The sequence below is a fragment of the Eptesicus fuscus genome, chromosome 24 (genome assembly GCF_027574615.1).
Source record: "Eptesicus fuscus isolate TK198812 chromosome 24, DD_ASM_mEF_20220401, whole genome shotgun sequence".
In the NCBI taxonomy this organism is placed as follows: Eukaryota; Metazoa; Chordata; class Mammalia; order Chiroptera; family Vespertilionidae; genus Eptesicus; species Eptesicus fuscus.
The window spans coordinates 6,766,721-6,791,846 of NC_072496.1; the positions used below are offsets into that span (position 1 = coordinate 6,766,721).

Here is a 25,126-nt window from a genome sequence, read left to right on the forward strand (position 1 = left end):
TGTATTTGTAAATGATGATGAGGTCCCCAGAATTTACACATCTCCTGCCGCTTCTTGGTCTTCGGTCTTCAATGGACACCTCGCTTGCTGTCCTCAGGGCATGAGGGACACTGTTGGCCCACCAGCAGTTCTGTGACTACATGTCTTTTGCCATGTGATCCAGGGTGCATCGTGAGGGCTCCACTCCGTGTTTTGTGACCTAGGTTTAAAAAGTCTGCCTCGTCTTATACGAACCTCATCTATAATAATAAAAGCCTAAGTGACCATCACAACCGAACGGACGACCAAACAGGCTGTGTGGGGTGACCAGGCCGGCAGGGAGGGCAGTGAAGGGCGACCAGGCCGGCAGGGGGGTTAGTGAGGGGCGACCAAACAACCAAACAGCAGGGGCGACCAGGCTCACAGGGGGGGGAGTTGGGGGCGACCAGGCCAGCGGCGGGGGGGGGGGGGGGTGTCAGTGAGTGGCGACCAGGCTGGCAGAGGGGGGCAGTGAGGGGTGACCAGGCTGGTGGAGGGGGGGCAGTTGGGGGCGACAAGGCCAGCAGGGGGGGCACTTAGGGGTGATGAGGCTGGTGGGGGGGGCAGTTGGGGGCAACCAGGCCAGCAGGGGAGCAGTAAGGGGCGACCAGGCTGGCGGGGGGGTGGGGAGGCAGTTAGGGATTACCAGGCGTTGGGGTGGGGGGCAGTTGGGGGTGACTAGGCCTGCAGGAGGCAGTTGGGGCCGATCAGGCAGGCAGGCAGATGAGCAGTTAGGAGCCAGTGGTCACAGATTGTGAGAGAGATGTCCTAGGGATCGGACTTAAACCGGCAGTCGGACATCCCCCGAGGGGTCCCAGATTGGAGAGGGTGCAGGCTGGGCTGAGGGGACCCCCCTGTGCACGAATTTCATGCACCAGGCCTCTAGTGTATAGATAATATATGAAATCTAAGACCTTACAGCAAGTCGCACACCCCCCATTTGGACAAGGTCCCTGAGTCCTTGGGTTGTCTGTCCGCATTAATCACCAGGTCTGGTCTTGATGGTTTCAGTCTAAGAACATCTCCGTCCCCTGCCCCTCCCCCCAACAGCATGGATTGGCCTGGTCCAGGAGCCTAACAATCAGAATTAAGAATTGGTGGAAGGCAAGGATCTATGCAGGCAGATCCTTAAGGAGCAGGCTGTTGCCAAAGGTCAAAAATGGGTCAAGAATCCAGGGGGACAAGTCACAAGTTAAAGGGCAGGCAGAGGGACTCAAATCTAAGCAGACAAGGTCAGGCGCAGGGGCAAACACTCAGAACACTGGGGCAAATCAGGAAATTAAGATTGCATGGACACGAGCTTGAAAGGCACTTGTGGCTGTGATCAGACCTGGTCAGAGAGCGGGTCAGAGTCTTGGGAGATTCTGCTGACCCAATGAAAGCACAGCTTTGAGGATGTCAGCCCCCCTCCTCACTGACCACGTCAGGACCAAAGCGCTTGGCGATACTCGTCATGCTGTGCAATTATAGAGCACCCCTGCCCGAAACACCAACTCATTCATTCCCTTAAACTTCCATTGGAGAAGACAGTTTCACTCTTGGAAGATCGATAAAGGGCAGTTAGGAGCATAAATTCCGTGCTGCCGTTTTAGGAACCGATGGGCCAAATTAGGATTCGAAACAGCTTTTCACGTCTGCCCATCAGAAATGAGCCACCACCCTCCTAGGGGGTCCTTCTCTGTCTTCCGCTGGAGGTAAAAGTGAGGGCCAGGAGGTGACGATGGAGAATCATAATCGGTGGGGAGCATGTCTCTGCAGGGACTAACCACCAGTTTCTTCCTGGGCAGGGGGGTGACCAGGGACAAAATGCCGTGTAACCCACCACCAGTCCACTGAGTCATCCCATTCGACGTGACAGGCTACCATTAAAGTAAATCACACAGTGATGAAAGGAGACCAAAAAAGAAAAACTAACCTTCTGCTCTAGCAAGCTTTTCATTTTCCTAGCTGAGGCTCATTTTATTTTTAGGAAGTATAATTGCCCCCTGGAGCCAAGCAGGAGTTGCTTTTCTTACATTTTTGGCAAGACTTGGACACAATAACCTTCTCCTAGGAGCCTTCCTGATTCTCTTTGAAATGAGAGGGTGGGGGCGAGGCCGGTTGGGAAAAACGTTTAGAGGTTATTTTAACTCAACTCTCCGGCGTAACAGCTCCACTTGAAGCCTGGACTATTTCAGGAAACGGAATTACTTTTCTTTAAAGGCGCTCCGAAAAGAACATCTCATCCCCACTTTAGACACTAAGGATTGGGTTTCTAGTCAATTCATCCCCTTGTTTCTTGCGTCTATAAAGGATTAAGCCCCAAGATGATCTGTAGAGCCCTTTGGTTTGAAATGATTCAATGAATTCTTTTTAAAAAAAATACATTTTATTGATTTTTTTTTTTTACAGAGAGGAAGGGAGATGGAAAGCGTTAGAAACATCGATGAGAGAGAGAGAGAGAAACATCCATCAGCTGCCTCCTGCACACTCCCTACTGGGTATGTGCCTGCAACTAAGGTACATGCCCTTGACCGGAATCGAACCTGGGACCCTTGAGTCCGAAGGCTGACGCTCTATCCACTGAGCCAAACCAGTCAGGGGATTCAATGAATTCTTAAAGGGACAGCTACAGGTTGTACTGCTCAACCCGGCTCAGATTTTCCTTGGCACTCATCCTAATATTTGGAGTGAACACCTTTAAAGCCAGCACTCGGGCATTTGTACAGCCATGCATGGCAGGAACAGATGAGGGAACCGAGGTACAGAGAGCTCTGGGGTGCTATTACACAAACGTGCTTTTGCAGCAAAAATGCTGCTTTTTCTCTGGGTAGAGATTTGTTCAGCCCTGGCCACATAGCTCAGTTGGTTAACTGCTCACTATCCTGTACCCACAAATGTAAAATAATTATGTCTATTTGTTCTACTTTTTATCCAATCCCAGAGGTTTCCCCGCTTTGCTTTCTCCCACCTCCCTGATCTATCACCAGTGTATTTCCTGTAACCTCTTGAGCCTCCTCCTTTGATTGTAATGTATAAAACAAGGTGTAGACCTAGCCGGTTTGGCTCAGTGGATAGAGCGTCGGCCTATGGACTGAAAGGTCCCCGGTTCGATTCCGGTCAAGGGCATGTACCTTGGTTGCAGGCACATCCCCAGTAGGAGGTGTGCAGGAGGCAGCTGATCGATGTTTCTCTCTCATTGATGTTTCTAACTCTCTATCCCTCTCCCTTCCTCTCTGTAAAAAAAAAAATCAATAAAATATATTTTAAAAAATAAAAATAAAAAATAAAACAAGGTGTAAAACCGCCATCCTCCAGAGCATTTTTCTCAATCCATTGAGATTTTGCTTCCCAGCAATTGTCGTCAGTTTGGCTCAAATATACTCAAAAAATGCTCACAGTTTTTGGACGTTTGGACGTTTCTTCGGTTGACATACTGCTCACAATGAAGACACGCTCAGGCGCTTGTGGAAAAAGTCACGTGACAGACATCGGGTATTAGTGGACATGAGCCCATGAATTAACTGTGAATTTGTTTCTTGGATCAGATACCTAATGGTTTAGATCGTATGAGAGGGGAAGGCCTCAAAGAACGCAGAGCAGGAGCCTAGTGTAACAGCATTTCCCCCGCCCCCATGTAGCTGGGGCCTTTCTAGTCAGGTTCACCGGGGGGCGGTGGGAGCCTGGATCTACCCGCTTCTCTCTCTCAGATTTCATCCCTTCTGCTTCCCTGGCGCTTACACAATAGGCTCTCCTCAGAGCTACTCTTTTCAAAAGATTTGGCTCAGAACCCATTGTGTTCACGTGGTTTCTTTATTCTGTTCTGTCCCAGGGTTGTCTGTTTATCTATCTATATATAAAAAGCTGATATGCAAAGTGTCCCCTCAAGAGTTCAACTGGAAGAACTGGAGTTCGATCGCTTGCTAGGATATAGAATAGAACTGTGACCTCCTGGTTTATAGGTCAACACTTAACCACGGAGCCACACCGGCTGGGCTATATAAACTTTTTGACTCCAGTGTCCTTACATAATTTTTCTCTTCTCTTTCTCATATCCCTGGATTTAGCAGAGATCTCCTCTTTGATCCTTTAGCTCTATGTTCTCAATTCACCTTATTTTAAAATATAAGTCACGTACAGCTAGTGGCTACCATATAACCCAGTACAGCTCTACACAATAGGTAGTAAGCCGCTCCCTATACCAAGGATGACACCTGCCTAGTTACATTGCATTAGCATTTTTTAAATCAACATTTTATTGCACTGAGATTTTTTAAAATAGCACTAAAGGCAGCCGACTCCTGCCCCACCTTTTAGACTCATTCCCCCAAAGCATCCACTTTTACTTCATTTAAACATTCCTTCTGATATTTTCTTCTTTTTTTTTTAAGATATATTTTATTGATTTTTTTTACAGAGAGGAAGTGAAAGGGATAGAGAGTTAGAAACATCAATCAGCTGTCTCCTGCACATCTCCTACTGGGGATGTGCCTGCAACCAAGGTACATGCCCTTGACTGGAATAGAACCTGGGACCCTTCAGTCCACAGGACGATACTCTATCCACTGAGCCAAACCGGTTACGGCCCTTCCGGTATTTTCCTCCATTTATCAAGAATATGCTAGCCCAGGCCAGGCAGCTCAGTTGGGTAGAGTGTCAACCCCACACGGTCCATATTCAGGGTTAGCCCTGTGCTGGTGAGCATAACGTTATCGAGCTGTTCCCTGAAGGCTTGTGCCCTTTACTAGGTATGTGTTTTGCCGTGCAGGGCATGTTGAACCGTGTCTGCAGGTCCCGCGCGGAGGCCTGTCTCCGGTCTGTGATGATTGTACCAGAGGTGCTGACCATCGGAGTATGAGTCTTGTTTCTCAGAGCGCCTTCCCGGCAGGGCCTCTTCTCCATTGCGGCCCAGCGCCTGTCACACACTGAGCAAGTAGGGAATGTTCACCTCGTGAGTGAACGATCTCTTCCTGACCCTGGGGAGCCCTCAGTGAAGCCGTGTCCCTGGGTTCGGGGACCCTTGCCATGTGTGACTTGGGGTGCTTCAGTCTCTGCGACCAAACATGACCTTGTAAACGAAGAAACTGAGGGCATTTGACCTTGTGGATCAACATTCAAGAACTGCTTCCCACACACCCTTGCTTCTGGCCTGCAGGAGACTGTGGGCTGGTTGTGCTGACAGTTTGATGTGGTATCTGATGTGCTTATGTCTGCCTGGTACCCTCGCTATCCAAGCCCGGGTATGTGCCTTCTCCCCACAAGTACTATCCTATCTCCAAAGACCAGAGTCTACCCAAGAGCCACGGTTCAGGGCTTAAGTAGCACAGTAGTTAAGAGCATTGATGCTGGAGTCAGGCAGACGTGATTTCAATTCCTGGCTTGTCCGTGGAGCAGTTCTGTGACCTTGTGAAATCTATTTACCCTCTCTGTGCCTCAGTTTCTTCATTTGTAAAAATGGTAGAGTAATAGTACATATCTCATAAGATTGTGATGGGAATTCAATGTCCTAATACTATTAAAGGGTTACCTCGCCCGGCGAGTATGGTTCAGTTGGTTGAGCGTCGACCTCTGAACCAGGAGGTCACAGTGCAAGTCCCGGTCAGAGCACAAGCCTGTGTTTGTGGGCTTGATCCCCACCAGGGGGTGTGCAGGAGGCAGCTGATCCATGATTCTCTCTCATCATTGCTGTTTCTATCTCTCTCTCCCTCTCCCTTCCTCACTGAAATCAATAAAAATATATTTAAAAAAATAAAAGGTTGGCTCAATGCTTCAGACATAAGCACTTACTACTCATCAACTGTAATTATTTGTGCGTCCCACGGACTGAGTGGGTGGAGTGAAGCAGGATTAGTTAGGAGAACCCGTGAGGCCAATCAGGGCCTTCTTTCTGATAAGAGAATAACCTTGCCAGGCCCACGTAGACAAACAATCTAATCCCCATGACCACTCAGCTTAAAAATGCAATTGCCAGAAGGGCTCCATGTAAACTCTCCCCCTTTCTTGCATGAAACATCTATCCAAAAATAGAAGCGGAGGACCTGATTCTTCAATGTTATCCTATTTTTGTGTTTTCTTTTTTAGAAATAATTCCAAACTTACAGAAGGGTGACAAGAATAGGACAAAGAACTCCCACATTCTCTTGACCTCAATTTTAACATTTTGTCACAATTGCTTTATGACTTTATATATATTCACAATATTTTTCTCCTAAACTATTTGTGCCTTTTTACTTCAAAATACATCAGCAGATATCTCCTAAGAACAAGGACATTCTCTTGTATAACAATAGTTCAGTTATAAAATTCAGGAAATTCAACCTTGATATAATAAATACTATTGTCTAATATACAGTCCATATTCAGATTTTGCTGCTTGTCTCAATAATGCCCTTGAAATGACCCTCCAGTCTCCTTTCATCTGGAACAATTCCTCAGTCTTTCTTATCTTTCAGGACCTTGCCACTTTGTAAGCACATAGACAAGTAGTTTTGTACAATGTCATTCAGTTTGGATTTGTCTTGTGTTTTCTCATGATTAGATTTGTGTTGTGCATTTTAAAATATATATATATATTTCTTTATTGATTTCAGAGAGGAAGAGAGAAGGAGAGAGATAGAAACATCAATGATGAGAGAGAATCATTGATCGGCTGCCTCCTGCACCCCCCCCCCCCCACTGGGGATCAAGCTGCAACCCAGGCATGTGCCCTTGGCCAGAATTGAACCTGGGACCCTTCAATCCGAAGGCTGACGCTCTATCTACTGAGCCAATCCGGCTAGGGCCGTGTTGTGCATTTTTGGCAAAGATAGCATCCTTCCTGGTGTGTTACACTATCAGGAAGCTCACGTTGTCAGTCTGTCTCATTACTGGTGATGTTAACTCCTTTCTGCTGTTTTGATCCTGGACAAGCACAGCAAGAACCAAGGGAGCAAAGAATAATCAACGTGTTGGCAGCCGGTTAACTGGAGGGCTTTTTAGACGAATGCCACCCATTTTCTGAAGTCTTTCGTGTCTGTTCTCAAGGTTCTCTTTGTGTATATCTTCTAAAGATCCATGAGTTTGAAAAAGAGCAAGACATCAGGGTGCTGTGGCGAGGTGGGTTTAGGAAAAGAGGATTGGAAACATTTCCTGATCAGGCCCAGACAGTCCAGGTGGGGGGAGATGGACTGAAGGGCTGATGGGTGCCCCACCTCTGAGTGGACAGGTGTTAGGATGGAGGGGGTGGCAGAGTGAGGACTTGTCAAAGCCATGATGAACCTAAAAATTGGAATGAGGGGCTGAACCCCAACACTTTCCCCACTTCACATCCTACGTGACGGGCACTTGCCATTCTGTTTCATACTTCTGGCCTTTACACGAGCATGATGGTTCAAATGGGCGAGAAGAGAAGGGACTGGTGTTTAATTGAGCTCCTGCTATGAACCATTTAAAAAAAATAAATTTTTATTGATTTCAGAGAGAAAGGGATAAGGAGAGAGAGATAGAAACATCAATGATGAGAGAGAATCATGGATCGGCTGCCTCCTGCACACCCCCTACTGGGGATGGAGCCCTGCAACCTGGGCATGTGCCATAACCGGGAATTGAACCGTGACCTCCTGGTTCATAGGTCAATGCTCAACCACTGAGTCACACCGGCTGGGCTGCTATGACCTATTTAATCTCATGACAAATAGATGAGGAACGGTCAGCTGAGTAACAAGGAAGTAGAAGTCAGCAGGAAGGGTAATCAGCAAAAACTAAGGGAGTCAGTGTCGGCATCTGGAAGTTTCTTTCCAGAGAACCTTCCTCACCTTTTCAGTGTCACATCAGGACTTGTCACCTGGAGGGGGCTGTCTTTTCAAGCAGGTAGGTCTCTCTGGAAGGACACTAATAATAACAGTAACACAAACCGACGCGAAAGGAAATGCTGCTATTTTAATTGCCCCCAGACGATATCCCAAAGAATAATCAAGGGTTGGTTGAATGATGAGGACAGTGTTCTATAATGAATGAGCCATTAAAAAAAAAAAAAAAAGGACAGTGACACAGAATGTGAGTTATCTTTGTGAATTTATCTTTTGATTGCTTACTAATAAAATATATTGCTGTGTTTCTGGAGAAGAATTAGAGAATGTGCCGGGGTAAAGGCATGGCTTTGCAGTCATCGAGGACATGACCATTCACACGTACAGTAACGTGTCCTGCACGTGGCGTTCTCAGAGGAAAGATGCTAAAGACGTTATGTTGATTGAGGGTGAGAAGAGGCGTGACTGAGAACCCTGGCAAACGTGGAGAGGCAGTAAGAGGACTTTTAGGACGTGGCAGTGATAAGCCAGGAGCCAGGTACGATGCTTTTGGGGGCATGAAAAGCTCACCCTTAATGGCCAGCTACTTAGTTTTTCTTAGGAGTTAAGTCTGACCTCCAGGAATCAACAGAGCTGTAATTTTCACATCCAGCCACCAGGTGGCATGTATTCCCTTGGGTGCGTGTGGGTCACGGCTAGCGGGCCAGTTGGACTGCCCTGGGTGCCAAAGGTGGGACATCAGTAATCCTATCCCAGGTATTCTTTCCTCTGCCAGTACTGACCTAGTACTGTGCCCACTGGTCCTCCTTCTTCTGCTGCAGCGCCTGCCAGAGGGATGAACACTTCATTAGAGACTGTTCCCGCTCCTCAAAATGTATTTTCTCCCCGTAATGTCTCTACAGAGACTTCATAGAATTGTAACAAGTGTTTGACTAACCATACCATTTGGTGTCCCACTTTTAACGCAGTGCTATTTCACATGTTTGAATTAATATCATCTACACATGCATTTTAGAAAGGAAAATAATGTTTCAATGTATTTCTCATGTTTCCATCATTAGAAATAGCATTGATAGGAACGTGAGAGTGTTAGACCCCAAAGGACAAGTAAAGGCTCAGAGAAGGATTTTACAGTTCTTGTTCAATATTCCCAGGTTGCCTTATTGAAAAAAAAAAGTGCTGTTTTTCAATTGCTATTTTCTCCTAAGGCCTCTAACTCCCAATAAAAAAATAAGTTGCTGCCCTAACCGGTTTGGCTCAGTGGATAGAGCGTCAGCCTGCAGACCGAAAGGTCCCAGGTTCAATTCCGGTCAAGGGCATGTACCTTGGTTGCGGACACATCCCCAGGAGGAGGTGTGCAGGAGGCAGCTGATCGATGTTTCTCTCTGATCGATATTTCTAACTCTATAACCCTCTCCCTTCCTCTCTGTAAAAAATAAAAAAAATATTTAAAAAATATAAGTTGCTAAGAAAGACAAATGCCATATTATCTCAATGAAATGCAGAATTTAAAACAACAACAACAGACCAAGCTCATCTGTACAGAGAACAGACTGGGGGTTGCCAGTAGCAGCGGGTGGGAGTGAGAAATGAATGAAGGGGGTCAAAAGGTACAAACTCCCAGTTATAAAATAATTACGTCGTGAGGATGTAATGTACAGCATGGTAACTATAGTTAGTAATATATTACATATTTGGAAGTTGCCAAGAGATATCCAAAAAGTCCTCTGCATCAGAAATTAAAAAAAAAAAAGTAGCTATGTATGGTGACGGATGCTAACTAGACTTATTATGGTGATCATTTTGCAATATATACAAATACCAAGTCATTATGCTCCAATAATAAAAACATACGTTGTCAGTGTTGGTATCTTGGTAAGTTGAAAAGTTCCTCTCACTAATGGTGTGCTGTTAGTAATTTATTTGAATGCGTTACTTTCTCTATGTGGTACCGATCATTTCTTTACATGTAATTTAATTTGTTATTCTTTAAAAAACGGAGTCTGGATTTTGTGTCATACTTAGGATAGCTCCTTCCACTATGATTATATAGAACTTTCCCCGTGTTCTTCCCAGTTTTGATGACAAACAGTGCTGCTAAAAGTATTCTTGTACATGTCTTTTTGACTATCTGTTTGCATTTCTGTTGGGTAGAGATTTAGGAGTGGAATTGCTCAGCCATTGGGCTGCGTGTGTTCAGATTTGGAAGAGCTTTCTAAATTTTCCAAAGTGGTTGTGCTGACAGATGTACCTTTTCCTTCTCGTTCATACTGATGGATGCACCGAAAACTACGATACTCAAAACTAAATGTTCTGCAAGAAATATTATTATTATTTTTAAAATATATATATATATATTTTTATTGACTTTTTACAGAGAGGAAGGGAGAGGGATAGAGAGTTAGAAATATCAATGATGAGAGAGAAACATCGATTAGCTGCCTCCTGCACACCCCCTACTGGGGATGTGCCAGAAACCAAGGTACATGCCCTTGACTGGAATCGAACCCGGGACCCTTGAGTCCACAGGCTGATGCTCTATCCACTGAGCCAAACCGGTTTCGGCTTAAAATATATTTTTATTGGTTTCAGAGAGAAAGGGAGAGGGAGAGAGAGAGAGAAACATCAATGATGAGAGAGAGTCATTGATCGGCTGCCTCCTGCATGCCCCACACTAGGGTCCAAGCCCACAACCCAGTCATGTGCCCTGACCGGGAATCGAACCGTGACCTCCTCGTTCATACGTCAACACTCAACCACTGAGCCACGCCGGCCGGGCAGGAAATATGTGTTTTTTAAAAACATCTTAGGTAAACATTTGGTATTGCTCTCTGGTTTAGAACTTGGGGTCTTGCTCCCTTTCTCACATGCTGTGAAATGGGTGCATGGCCACTAGACAAGCCAGAGGCCTCTTCTCCTCATTCCTGCGGCTAGTACGAAGTTCTCTTCTCTACCCCGCGGCCCCAGACTCTTTATGGGTTTGATGAAGGCCTGCGTAGCAATCCCAGTCAAACTACTGCATGAACAAAAGAAAGAGATGAATGATTTTCAGTGAAAAAGATCCTTGCTATTACAGGAAGTCACCACATCAAGCAAAGGTGAGGGCCCAGCCATGGGAGGCTGGAGAGATGATTAGGATATCAATCCACCTTCTTGTCACCCCTGTACGGTCATTATGGGCTCGGCACTGGCCTCCAGACTTCAGGCTAGAAAGGAGTTTTCTAAGCATCCTGGTGAGGAAAGGTGTGTTTTTTGTTTTGTGTTTTTGGAGGGGTGCGGGGAGGGTGAGTGGTCGTAGCCGCTGATGGGAATCAAGCAGGTCGCTCACAGAGCCCAATGGCACTTCGGAGAGGCCCTGAGCTCAGGGCTCCGCTCAGTCCTTGGATTCGAGGTCCTGCCCCTGGATTTTCTCTGTCCCCTCCAGGGACAGACTGATGCCTGCCAGGCACTGACAGGTCCAGTGGAACGCCAGCAGAATTTGCAGCCAGGTCTCCCTTTCCAGTGGCCAGCATGCCGGGGCCTCCCGTCCATGCCCGTGGAGGGAGCGCTGCCCTCATTTCTCATAGAGGGGCTCTCGGGTGACTGTCATTATCATCAGAAGGCTGTTTCCTAAGCGTGGAATTTGGACAACAGAAGCATCGCGGCTCTGGGAGGCCTTCCCTATGTTCCCCTAAAGCTCGGTGAGTAACCCCTTGGCCGCATCAGGGGGTCTTTCTCCAGAGACAGGGCTGCTTGTCCAGGGACCCCGGAAGCAGGATTTGGCCTCCTTCCTCTCCCTGAACCCATTTTTTCTTCCCACGCATCTCCTCGCGGACACGGCCCTTTGTAGTTGGCTTCAGTGATCACTGATTGAAGTCACAATCCAGGGCTGCTTCTCTCGGCCTGGTCGATGATGCAAGTCCAACTTTCCAGAATGTGAAGGGTGGATTACTGTCTCAGCTGATTTATGAAGCCGGGAGTTTGGGAAGGATTTCAGCTTCTCTGAATTTTTTCCAAGTTGACTAATCTGCTCTTTGTGTTGGGAAATCAACATGAACCCTTTTCCCAGCAACCTTGACTACTCTCCTCTCTGCAGCTACGAGAGGGGATAAGCCGGGCTTATGGAACATTCTAGAGTCCACACAAACCCCCACCACACCTGGTATTCCCCTCCAATTGTTCACCCACAGAGGGAGCAGGCAGCTTTGCCAGGGACATTTCTCTTAACCACTGCTTCCTTTGGGAGTCTTAAAAAAAGAAAATAGCAGTATTGCCCTAGCCCGTTTGGCTCTGTGGATAGAGCATCGGCCTGTGGACTGAAGGGTCCTGGGTTTGGTTCTGGTCAAAGGCACATGCCGGGGTTGTGGGCTCGATCCCCAGTGGGGGACTTGCAGGAGGCAGCCAATCAGATTCTCTCTCATCATTGATGTTTCTCTCTCTCTCTCCTTCTCCCTTCTTCTCTGAAGTCAATAAAAATATATATACTGGTATATTTTTATTTTTTTTTATTTATTTATTTTTTTAATATGTTTTATTGATTTTTTTACAGAGAGGAAGAGAGAGGGATAGAGAGCTAGAAACATCGATGATAGAGAGACATCGATCAGCTGCCTCTTGCACACCCCCTACTGGGGATGTGCCCGCAACCCAGGTACATGCCCTTGACCGGAATCGAACCTGGGACCCTTGAGTCCGCAGGCCGACGCTCTATCCACTGAGCCAAACCGGTTTCGGCTGTTTTTATTTTTAAAAAAATATTTTTATTGCCCTAACCGGTTTGGCTCAGTGGATGGAGTGTCAGCCTGTGGATTCAAGGGTCCCAGATTCGATTCCGGTCAAGGGCATGTACCTTGGTTGCGGGCACATACCCAGTAGGGGGTGTGCAGGAGGCAGCTGTCGATGTTTCTCTCTCATCAATATTTCTAACTCTCTATCCCTCTCACTTCCTCTCTGTAAAAAAACCAATAAAATATATTTTAAAAATATTTTTATTGATTTCAGAGAGGAAGGTAGAGAGAGAGATAGAAACATCAATGATAAGAGAGAATCATTGATTGGCTGCCTCCTGCACACCCCCCTCCCCCAACCCCCTCACTGGGAATCAAACCGTGACCTCCTGGTTCATAGGTCTATGCTCAAACACGCCGACAGGACCTTGTGACTCGTTAGCTCTGATGGCTCTGACCTTGCTCAGGGGCTCCTGATGCATTTCCCCCAGCCCGGCACCATGTTGCAGGGTTGTGTGTATGGGTGAATGTTGCCCCTGAGAAAACGTGGGAAAAATCACACGGTGGGGATCCCCATTCAGTCCCACTGCAAACCCTTCCCAGGCTCCAGACAGCGAGCCTGCCGGGGGCATGGGAGCAGAAGGTCTTGCAAGTGGGAATCCCAGGGGATGGACAGATACCGCCCAGAGTGAATGGAGGCCTTCAGCGTTGCTGGAGGGTTGGCCCATGGATGAGGACCAGATACCATGAGTCATCTCGGGAAACAGAATACCTGGGTGGAGCTGGGAGGTCGTGGCCACTGTGCACACCAGTTCTAGAGTTCACTTACTAGTATTGATCCGAAACGATTTGGCAAAGCCATTTGCCTCTGTCCTGGAAAACCCACATGGAAACCCGATGTATCCAAGGATGAGGTGAGAGATTAAGGGGCGTTGACTCTCCAAAGGGGAGAGTGCTGACCGGTCTGCTCCGTGTGGATGTCCCACTTCAGCCACCAGGCCCCCAGGCAGGTCAGGGTTACACAGTAGAAAGAGTGGGATTTGGAATCAAGCAGCCCTGAGCGTGAAGACCAGTCCTCCGCTTCCCTGGCACAGGTCACCGTCCCTTTTTTGAGTGGTTGGGTGTTTCCTCCGTAAAATGGAGATCTAATTACCACTTGATGGAATTGTAAGAATTTAATAAAACAATATGATGAAAGTGCTCAGTAAGTCCTAAACACTCAATAAATGAGAGCCCTTATTATTTGAGCACCTAATGAGGTCATTTTGGTTCTTTTTTTTTTTTTTTTTTTTTTGAGGAAAGACATTTGATAAGCCTTAAGATTTCATCTTTGCTTCTGGCTATTAGAATCTTGTTGTTGGCTGAATTCTGTTTCCTGCAATTCCAGAAACGAGGCTCTCTCCTTGCTGGCTGTTGGCTGGCGTTGCACTCAGGTCCTTCCACGTGGTCCCCAGATCACAGCAACAGACAACCTGCCTCGTGTCAGACCCCCTTCCTCCTTCAGTGTCCATCTTCTAGAAGACTCATGCGATGAGACCGGGCCCCCCTGTGGTTGCCCCCAGATGACCTCAGCATGCAGTTCTGCTAATGCCGCGGGAAGCATCAGGGTTGCAGTGGTTGGCAGCGATAACACCTGCACCCCGAGGCCTGCCAGCCCTCTCCACAGCCCCTCAGTCCCTCTGCTGTGCAGGGTCCCTGTGCTCTGAGGTCCAGGGAGGGAGCGGCTGGGTGATCTCGTTCCGCGACCTTGACAACGGCTTGGGTCCTGGTACAGAACATCCTCCCTCAGTCTTGGGCCATGTTGATCTATACTATAGATTCTATAGGAACCAGGCTCTGACTTCTTTCCCTTGTCCAGTGGCCACTCCCTCACTGAGTTCCGTTCACTCCCTTGCTCTTTCCTGAAAAGCACCCTTTCCTTCATTCCCACCTCTTTCCAGCTGCTGGTTCGAGAGCCGAGTTGGTCATTTTGACCCAAGTCTCTCTCATGTTTCTCCGTGAGTTCTCGCTTCACATATGTTCAAGTGCCCGACCCCCATGGCAATCCTGTGAAGTAAGAAAAGCAGGCATTAGTACCCCTATTTAAAGACCAAAACAGCTAAGGGGCATCTCTGTGGGCTTTGAGAAAGCATGGCACTGCGAAGGAATGACAATCAAAGACTGAGGTAAGACAAGATAGCTACTCTGCCTGGGGAATGAAGGCTTAACACATACGGTCTCCGGGCCTTGGGCCTTTGTGACAGGGGAAATGTGGCCCCCAGACAGAGACGTTCAGCCTTTCCCAGAGGGTTTGCTCTGTGTAATCAACACCAACAGCCCCATGGTCCTGCGTGAGGGGTGGGGTGACTTTGATGCTGTGTAAAAACGATAGAGCCCGACCAGCGTGGCTCAGTGGTTGAGCATCAACCTATGAACTAGGCCAGTGGTCGGCAAACCGCAGCTCGCGAGCCACATGTGGCTATTTGGCCCTTGAGTGTGGCTCTTCCACAAAACACCATGTGCGAGCGCACATATAGAGCGCGCAATTGAAACTTCATGGCCCATTGCGCAGAATTCGGTTTTCAGCTCTCAAAAGAAATTTCAATCGTTGTACTGTTGATATTTGGCTCTGTTGACTAATGAGTTTGCCGACCGCTGAACTAGGCGGTCAAGGTTTGATTCCTGGTCAGGGCACATGCCTGGATTGCAGGCTCGATCCCCAGTGAGGGGCATGTAGGAGGCAGCCCACCAATGATTCTCTCTCATCATTAATATTTCTCTCTCTCTCTTTCTCTTCCTTTCTGAAATCAATAAAAATATATTTTAAAGAATAATGGTAGATACTCTTATTAAATGCTTACTATGGGCCAGGTTCTGAGCTAAATGTTTTCCATATACTATCCCCCTTAATTCTCACAGTAACCTGAGAGCTAAGTATTGGTTTCCTCATTTTACAGACGGGGAAACTGAGGCTTCCAGAGATTTTAAGTAAATTGTCTAATGCCACGCAGGTATGAAGTGGCAGGGATGGATTCCCGTGTGGGTCTAGGTGACACTGACGCCGTATTTTAGCCACTCTGCTTTATTTCCTTTCAGGGACTGAAGTTCTTAGGCACCAACTCGGCTCATTTCGGGGGAAGAGGTAGAGGACTCAGGCCGTCTCTAGTTAAAGGGGCTGGTTTCCCCCACTTACATCTGAGAAACACTTAGTCACAGAGACTCAGAAGCTCTTTGATCTCTTGACTCATCCATCCATCGCTGCCCTGTAGTTCTTGGTACCCAAGAATGAACACACTTGGGGAGGTTTTCTTCCGCCTTGTTGAAAATTCCTTCCATTTATTATTACCCTATACTTAAAAAAACAAACTTATTCTCAGACTGACTTCAGATTCCTGACTGAAGCTGCGAGCATTCTCTGGAATTATCACAGCCCACCAAGATCCGCAGACATCTCTTGCCGTCCTTACATTCAACCAGTAGTGGTTCCCTGGTCCACCTTACCCCCTGGCTTCGTGTTTAGTTCGATCCTGCACATCCCACCAGCATCCTGCTCCCGCAGGCTGGCTCCTCCGCATCCACACATATGTCCCCAAAGGTGACAGTGTCAGCTTGCCTGCCGCTCCTGAGTGTAGCTGGGCGGCGCCACCTCCGCCTCAACCTGGCCACCCGGGCGCAGCCAGGCTCCTTCTGGTTCAACAAGTTCTGTCAGTTACCCTCACCTCCTTGTTGGATGCATCGGTGTCCTTGGCAGTGTGGCTCAGATCATAGGACATACCTGGGCCCCACATCACCGTGTGATGGTGTGTATAACCCTCTTCATGGTCACCGAGAACTTTGGGTGGACTTGAATTTGAGGGGGAAACCTACTGGTCAGTGGACACCCGTGTCCAAAATAGGAACCGGAGCTGACCACACCTCTCCCAGTCCTCCTGTCATCCTAGGAGACGATGAAACCCTCCTGGGCGGCTGAACGCATCCGCCTGTCCTAATGGCACACGTCGGTTGTGCGGCCTTGAGCACGCTACCGAAAGGGACAGACTTCAGCTGGGGAACCCACAGGCCTGTAGCTGCTGCTGTTCCTGCCACCAGCGTCGCTGCTCAGGTGTTTCTCCAAGTTTCCTTTCGCTTATGGTTGGAAGCAGAAGAGGAGAGCGTAGACCTAGCGCAGCAAGGAGACCTGCCATTACTTTTCACTAACAGTGACCTTCTTACTCATCTCTCCAAGTCACGTTTCTTCATCAGTAAACTGAGACTATTCATAGCATCCATTTCTTAAGGTTGTTGTGAAGGTTGTGTTGTTGTGGTTAATCCTCCCCAGAGGACAGTTTTTGTTTTAGAGAGAATGGAAGGGAGGGGGAGAGACGGAGAAACATTGATGTGAGAGAGACATCGAATGGTTGCCTCCTGCATGCGCCCCAACCGGGGCCGGGGATCGAGCCTGCAACTGAGGTCCGTGCCCTTGACCAGAATTGAATCCAAGACCCTTCAGTCCACAGGCCAACATTCTAACCATTGAGCCAAACTGGCTAGGGCTGTTGTGAGGATTTAATAAGATATAATATGTTGTTTCAGGGTCTGGCATGGAACTGAGAATCAAAGGTAGTTCCTATTATGACTATTCATGGAGTTTTTCTAATCAAATCATAAAAGCATGTGGCTCATGATTCGTCTCGTTTGTAGGAGAGCTGCCTCTACAGATCTCAGCGTGGATGTGCCCCTCGCACCCCCACCCACAGATCACGCAGGCAGAGCCTACAAATCACACCCCAGAAACCACCTTCGTTGATGCCAGCTCTCAGCAGGGGAGTTGAGCTACAGGCTTCCTCCCCAGCTGACCCGGAGTATGACACTGCGTCCCTGGATACAGAGAGGAGGCCCAGCCCTTTAAGAGGAAATGAAACGTGTCTGGGACAGGACTGTCCAGCTCAGTCCGGGCAGCCTTGCGTTAAAATGGGCTCCTCTGACCCAGTGAGGTGTCAGAACAACACGTCTCTCAGGTGCGCGCGCGGTGTTCCGTTTCGCTGGTTTCTGCCCTCCTTGTCGGACAGCTTGCCTGGCAACTTGAGCCCCGCCCCGCCCACCGCCTGGCCCTTTGCCACTTACCTTATGATCACTATCTCAGTAGCAGCTCCTGTCTGAACGACACCCTCGCCCATCCGCACCCAGTTTAATCACGCCTGACCAGCCAGCCCTGCACGGGGTCTCCTGCAGAACCTCTCGCCCAGACAGCTCCTGCCTGCTGGCCCACGCCCCCTGGGGACCTCCAGGAGCAGGGGCCCTGTTGACTAAGCAGTTCTCTGCTGGCACCCGTGAGAAGCTACAAGCATTTTTTTTTACATGAAGCTTATCTGAAGTCCTCATCTGAAGTATCAGAGCTGCCTTCCATCAGCCCACAAGGGATTTCGGTCTAAGATAAGAATGGGGAATGCATAATGGGTTGAGGTTAAGACCAGGGTTAGATGGAGCTGGGTTTGATACAGCTTGTGGGAGGCGATGCTTTATTTGTCTCCCACAAGCCTGTCTGAGGGCAGCCTTTCTGCTCACAAGTCTTGCCTCTGTTTTGACTTTTGATTCCATATCTTCCCTCCTGTTTGGATTTGGCTCCAGTGAATTTAAAACCCACTGGCTATGCCCTAACCGGTTTGGCTCAGTGGATAGAGCGTCGGCCTGTGGACTGAAAGGTCCCAGGTTCGATTCCGGTCAAGGGCATGTACCTTGGTTGCGGGCACATACCCGGTGGGGGGTGTGCAGGAGGCAACTGATAGATGTTTCTCTCTCATCTATGTTTCTGATTCTCTATCCCTCTCCCTTCCTCTCTGTAAAAATCAATAAAATATATAAAAGAAAAAAAAAAAAAACCCACTGGCTGGTGACAACATGCAGAACGGTCTCTGTTCCTTTAGGCCAAGCATGTCAAACTCAAAGGCTGACACGGGCCAGATAAACAAGGATTAAGTGTGTGTGGGCCGCAAAAAACCACAAGCTTCCATTTTCATAGAAACGTAGGTTTATTTCGATAGAGACATGCTGAATACAAAGGGCTGAAATAAACGTCATCGTTAACATAAAATAGAACATTTTAATAAAAATTAACATTTTTTCTTGAACATTAACTTACCAGACACTGAATAACTGCACAAATTAATAAGGGTAACGCAAATAAACCTATTTTTCTTGTTCTCCGAAAGCGAAATATTTCCTGTTGCGCACACCAAACAAGTCAGTCCAAGACTAATGACGTGGCGATCGGCTGCTAAAATATCGGCAGCCGATCAATGTTTCTCTCTCATCATTGATGTTTCTCTCTCTCCCTCCTCCCTTCCTCTCTGCAATCAATAAAAATATATTTTTTTAAAAGGCAAAAGGGACAGAAAAACGATGGTATGGCTGTCTCAGGAGGGGAATGTGGTAGCTGTGAAGACTGGAGGATGGGCAGCGGCAGATATTCAGGGGCTTGGGGGCAATGTTAAGGAGGAACTTTAAGCAAGGGTGTCTAGATCAGATATGTGAGAGAGAGTGGGAGCTTGAACAAGGTAGTTGTGGTGATAGAAGGCAAGGAGTTGGGAAAAATATTTAAGACAGAAAGGACAGAGCTTGACTAGATATTGGAGATGAAGGAGAAATACAGTCAAGCATGATTCCTAGATTTCTGGCTTTGAGAAAATGAATGAACCCTGGTGCCAGTCACTGAGACAGGAAATACTGGGAGAGGACCAGGATTGGGGAGAAGGGCTATGTGTCTGGCTTTAGAGAAGTTGAGTTCACATTACTTTGAGACAGCCAGGAGGCAGTGTCAACCAGGGGTTGGATATGACGGGACATGGATGTCCAGCTGTTCAACAGAACCTTCTGTGATGAAGAAAATAGTCTATATCTACACGGTCTCATCTTTTAGCCTCTACCCACATGTGGCCATTTCCATGTCAACGAATTAAAAGGAAATGCTGCCGAAACCGGTTTGGCTCAGTGGATAGAGCGTTGGTCTGCGGACTGAAAGGTCCCAGGTTCGATTCCGGTCAAGGGCATGTACCTTGGTTGCGGGCACATCCCCAGTGGGGGGTGTGCAGGAGGCAGCTGGTCGATGTTTCTCTCTCATTGATGTTTCTAGCTCTCTATTCCTCTCCCTTCCTCTCTGTAAAAAAAAAAAAAAAATCAATAAAAAAAATAAAATAAAATAAAAGGAAATGCTTAGTTTCTCAGTTGCCCTAGACCAGTGGTTGGCAAACTGCGGCTCGAGAGCCACATGCGGCTCTTTGGCCCCTTGAGTGTGGCTCTTCCACAAAATACCACGTGCGGGCGCGCACGGACAGCGCGATTGAAACTTCGTGGCCCATGCGCAGAAGTCGGTTTTCGGCTCTCAAAAGAAATTTCAATCGTTGTACTGTGGATATTTGGCTCTGTTGACTAATGAGTTTGCCGACCACTGGCCTAGGCACGGTTCACATGCTCAATAGTTAGACGTGGCTAGAGACTCTGCACGGGACGGTGCAGTTCCAGAGCCCAGGCAGGCCGTCTGGGTTGGAAACATAAAAACTTGACCCCTGTGTAGATGACGGTTAAGACTGTGGATAAGACTGTCTAAGAGGAAGACGGGGGATGGAGCCTGGGGGACTTTGAACACGTACAGGCTGGCGAGGAAGAGCGTCCTTCCAAAGACAGAGGTAGGAGAACCATGAGAGCGTCATCCCAAATGTCAAGGGAACCGAGGATCTTGGGAAGGAGGAAGTGAGCAGCAGCTAAGTGCTCCAGGAGGTCAGAGGAGACAAGGACTGAACGGACATGTTGGCTGCATCCGTGAAAGAAAGGTCACTGGTGACTTCATCACGGGCTGTTTCACACGGGGGGGGGGGGGGGGGAACGGTTACAGGGGGGGAGGGATGGGGCTGAAAGGATGAGTAAGAGGGAGGTGAGGTAATGGGGAGAGGACTGACAACGGAAGATAAGAACTCATTAGCTCCTGGTTTCAGTAAAGCAGGGATTGGCTTAAACCAGTGGTCGGAGTCAAACAGAGCGGCAGACCGAGGCTTGCAAGCCGCATGTGGCTCGCGAGCCGCAGTTTGCCGACCACGGGCTTAAACCAAATCAAGGTGCCGTCAATAGCAGATAGATGTCTTCAAATACTGGGTTTCTCCAATGTGGGGTCTTCTGTCATGAATATGGGGAGGTACACCCCTACTGCTCCTCCTCCCTCCCCTAACTCTCTCGGAGCGGGAGTGTGAGCTAGGCCAAGAGGGGGTTGGAGGCCATGTTAACAGCAAGGAATGTATCCTCACAGAAACAGACATGGGAAGCATTTCTTTTTTATTTTCTAAAAAAACATTTTACTAACTAGAATTTAGAGCAAACACAAGAAGACAGAAAAGTATAATAAAACACCAGGTACCCACTCATGCTCTGGCCCCGAAATGCTTCTGCCTTTAATCCTGCCCCATCCATATGCCCATCCACTTTGACTGGAGAGTTCCAAGCATAGGCTTAATTATATTTCTGCTAAGATCATGCTTGCTGCTGGGTAGAGCAGGGGTCAAGCAAACTTCCTCTTTAAAGGGCCAGAGAGTAAGTCTTTTATTTTTTTTTAAATTATCAATTTTATTTTATTTTTAAAAATATATTCTTATTGATTTCAGAGAGGAAGGGAAAGGAAGAGCGACAGAGAAACATCAATGATGAGAGGGAATCATTGATTGGCTGCCTCCCGCACGCCCCCCCCCCCCACTGGGGACCGAGCCCACAACCTGGGCATGTGCCCTTGACCGGAATCAAACCCGGCACCCTTGAGTCCGCAGGCCAACGCTCTATCCACTGAGCCAACCCGGCCAGGGCAGAGAGAGAGTAAGTCTTTTAGGCTTTGCAGGCCACACGGTCCTCTACTCCAGCCACTCACCTCTGCTGCTACGGCGAGAAAGCGGCCACAGCCAATGTGTACACAGTAAGACTGTGTTCCAGTAAGACTGGGCACAGACAAGAAGCAACCAATGAATGCATGAATAAGTGGCACAACAACTGTGTTCTCTCCAGAGTCTAGGACAGCGCCTGGCAAAATACAGACACACACACAAGAGTATTAGTAACAAAGTCAGTGGGTTGGAGGTGGCAGGAGCGAAATGAGTCCACAGAATGGCAGGAGTGAAAGCCCCACATCCTCTGCTTTATTGGCGAAGGAAGGTGGGGGGTGATCTTCTGAAAGGGGAGAGGAACACAGCGTTTGGAACAGCTGTGGGAAATGGGGAGACAGTTGGGAACTCAAAAGCCTGAACTCAAGACAAACGTCGTTAATTGTATGTGCCTGGGGGTGAGGTGAGGGCCCAAAGAGAAGAGGGCTCCCCGCCCAGCTGGTGGTAATTTGGCTTCTCTTTCTTGGGGTTGATTACAGAATTACAGAGGAGGCTCTAGACCCGTGGCCGGCAAACTGCGGCTCGCGAGCCACATGCGGCTCTTTGGCCCCTTGAATGTGGCTCTTCCACAAAATACCACGGCCTGGGCGAGTCTATTTTGAAGAAGTGGCGTTAGAAGAAGCGTAAGTTTAAAAAATGTGGCTCTCCAAAGAAATTTCAATCGTTGGACTGTAGATATTCGGCTCTGCTGACTGATGAGTTTGCCGACCACTGCCCTAGACAGACTAAGCAGGTGGAGCTTGGAAGGGAGAAAACCATCCACCGGAGGAGAGCCTTTTGTGAATGGCACAGAATTTAAGGAATGAGCCCAAAGGTTAGACAGGGTTTTTTGTTGTTTGTTTCCTGCTTCTATGATTTAAAAAAAAAAAAAAAAAAAAGGGAGAGAGAGAGAGAGATAAGAAAACAAAACCCTCAACATAAACATACCTGCTATTTGGCAGCAGGGAATTCTCAATTGGCTGGAAGTGAGTTTCGGGACAGAGTGCCAGCTGCTGTCCCTTCTTCCTTCCCTCTCCTCGGGCCACGGGTCATCTGTGAGACAAGCAGTAAAAAAAATAGAATGGGGCCACCTTACCCCAATTCCTCTCTCCTTGCTTCTATTTCTATCGGAACTGCTTGGTTCATAAGCCAGGGCTGCCGATGCTCACACTGGATATAATGTACTATCGTGCGCGACTGTTTCAGTGTTCAGGCGGTAAAGAGGTCTGTTTTTCATTGTTGAGAACTAGAGGCATCGTGACCGATATCTGGGATTCTTTTTCCGGATGAATGTGGATGATCTTTAGGTTGCTTGAGATTTCCTTCTATGCACAAAAAATAACGAAAACCAGTGGAATATGAAGCTGGTTTTTGGGTGCTAAATAGTCCCTTTATGAGCTGCAGGTTGCCAAAAAAATTAAAAAATGAAGGGGGGGGATTCTTGCTTCCCACAAATGTGCTAAGTCTCAGGAAGAGAGAATTCTTTATTTTTATTAAGATTCTCCAATTTAACATGATCTCCTCTTCCCAGCAACTTGCTTCCCTCCTTATAACTAACTCTACTTGGTAATTTATGTGATTATTAATATACTTAGCTATTGGTTTTATTGTCCACCCAGTTTTTGTTTGGTTCATGAATGAACCTCCAGCACATAGAATACCCAACGTAGGGTAGGTATTTGGTGAATATTTATGGACCCAATGAAGGGATCGATTCCCTTTACTTAACTCAGGACAATTCTCTTAAAAAAATAACAAGACTTTAAACTAGAGTTTTGGAGAACTTTGCATTCTAAATGATTTAGCCATAGCTGAATTATTTCCAGATATGTAGCCGGATGGTGCAGTCTGGAGTTGGATGGAGCTTCTGGTTTGGGGTTAAGACTGGGAAAGGATTGTCCATCCTTGAAGCTGGATAAATCCAGGGCATTTCCTCCACTTTCTAGACTCCCAGAGAAGTGACTCTGAGTGGGCCTGCAGAGGACTTTAGCAGAAGGAAAGCTGCTCAGCAGTTCGGGTTCCTGGAGTCTCTCTGAGGGTGGCAGCGGGTGCCAGAACCAGCTCTGCTACTTTTTCAAGGCGAGCCACCGCCGTTTCCGGGCCTTCGCTCCCCTCGGAGGAGGCTGGTACAAATCCAAGCTATTCCTGAGCAGCAGAAAAGCTCCGTAGAGAGTGCTGCTTTGCACATTTTTAACCTCTCGGCCGGCTTTATTTATTCATTTTTATTGTGGTTGAGTATAAACATTACATTTGAGTCATTTTTTTAAAGCGTACTTTTTGCAAATTACACAAAGTCACACGGGAGTTTGAAATGTGCATTTGGGCCACGGCCAATGAGAGGAAAGGCTGAGAGCTCCTTCCCCCAGGACCTCCCGGCACGTGCTGCAGGCCGAGCCTCCACCGCGAATCTCCATCTTGTTGGACGGGAGGGGGGGGGGTCCGCGCGGCCTCCGGAAAGCTCGGCCGTCCAGGGGGCCGACAGGTCCTCCCGCGAGGGGCCCAGGCGCCGAGGCTGGGCCCGGGGACCCCCACGGCCAGGGGTCCCACCCCCTGCACCGTTGGGAGGTGCAAGGGAGGTGCCGGCCCTCTGCTCCTCGGGGGTCTTTCTTGCCTTCCCCTCTTCCCGAGGCGCCGCCCCCCAAACCCCCAGCTCCGCCAGGAGGTGCGCGCTCTCGGCGCTCGGCCGCGCGCCCCCGACGCACGTCCTGCGCCGCCAAGAAAGGAAAGGGCGCCGCCCCCCGAGCGCGCGCGCCCGCCCCCGCCCCTCCCGCCCCGCGCAGGCGCGCGCGCTCCCGTCCCCGCGCTCCCCTCCCCCCCAGACCCGCGCGCGCGCGCCGAGGGCGGGGCCGCGCGCGGGGGCGGGGCCGGCGCGGGCTCGGCGGGGGCCAGGCCCGGGTTAGTTGGTTTCGGAGCGGAGGAGGCAGCCCCGCGGCCGCGAGCGCGGAGGAGACAAAGCCGCGTCCGGAGCCCCGCGGGGTTGGGCCCGGGCTCCGAGGCGCCCCAGCCGCGGGAGGGCTGTGCGGACCCCGCGCCGTCCCGCCGCCGCCGCCGCCGCCTCGCAACAGGTCCGCCGCCTCCGGGGCGGCCTCGCTCCGGGCTCCCCTCCCCCGCCCCGCGACCCCCGGGCGCCGCCGCTGGGCTCCGGGCCGCCGTCGGCCCCCCGCTTCGATGCGGTTCGGGTCCAAAATGATGCCGGTAAGTGGGCAGGCGGGCTGGGGGCCGGGGCGTCAGGCCCGGAAGTGTGCGCGGTCGCGGGTGGGGGGTCCGGTCCGCGCCCACGGTAGGGTCCCGAGCCGACCCCGGGGCCTGAGCCCGCGTGGCGGGGCCGGTGCGTTGCGAACCTGGGGGGAGCGGCCGCGGCTCCAGGCTCCGGGTTCCCACCCCGGTTCCCGCGTGCGGGAGGCGGGTCGCCGCCACCGCTCCGGAGCAGCCACTCAAACTTTTCTTTTTCTCTCCGGCTGCGTCCTGAGGTCCTGCAGTTCTGGAAGGTCACGAACAGGGAAACCGGGAATCTTATTGCTTTTGTCTTAAAAAAAAAAAAAAAAATAACAACCCCAAACAACTTTTCGTTGGAGCGAAATGCACATCCCGAAAAGAGTGCCTGGCTGGCCTTTGAGTGGAATTTCGATCTTGGTATCGGCAGTAGCAGCCCAGCCGCTCGGTCTGTTGCTGGGAAACTGGTTTTAGTAAATGCAAACGCCAAGTTTTTTTGGTCGCAGTGAAATGCCTGTGCCCGCTCGCTCCGAGAGGCCGGGTGGGTTCCCGGCTCCGCGGGCTCCGGACC

At 49.1% G+C, this 25,126-nt stretch overlaps 1 protein-coding gene across 2 annotated transcripts in view; it reads left to right on the forward strand.

Moving 5' to 3' along the window:
• Positions 1–25,126, forward strand: part of TP53BP2 (tumor protein p53 binding protein 2) — a 109,169-nt gene that overhangs the window by 39,218 nt on the left and 44,825 nt on the right. The window contains exon 1 of one of the 2 annotated variants that reach the window (XM_028158014.2): positions 24,239–24,537. The exons of the other annotated variant lie outside the window; for it this stretch is intronic. Coding sequence (XP_028013815.2) covers positions 24,511–24,537 — 27 coding nt within the window. The 5' untranslated portion in view covers positions 24,239–24,510. Of the gene's footprint in view, positions 1–24,238; positions 24,538–25,126 lie in introns of those variants that run through there. 2 annotated transcript variants of the gene reach the window in all.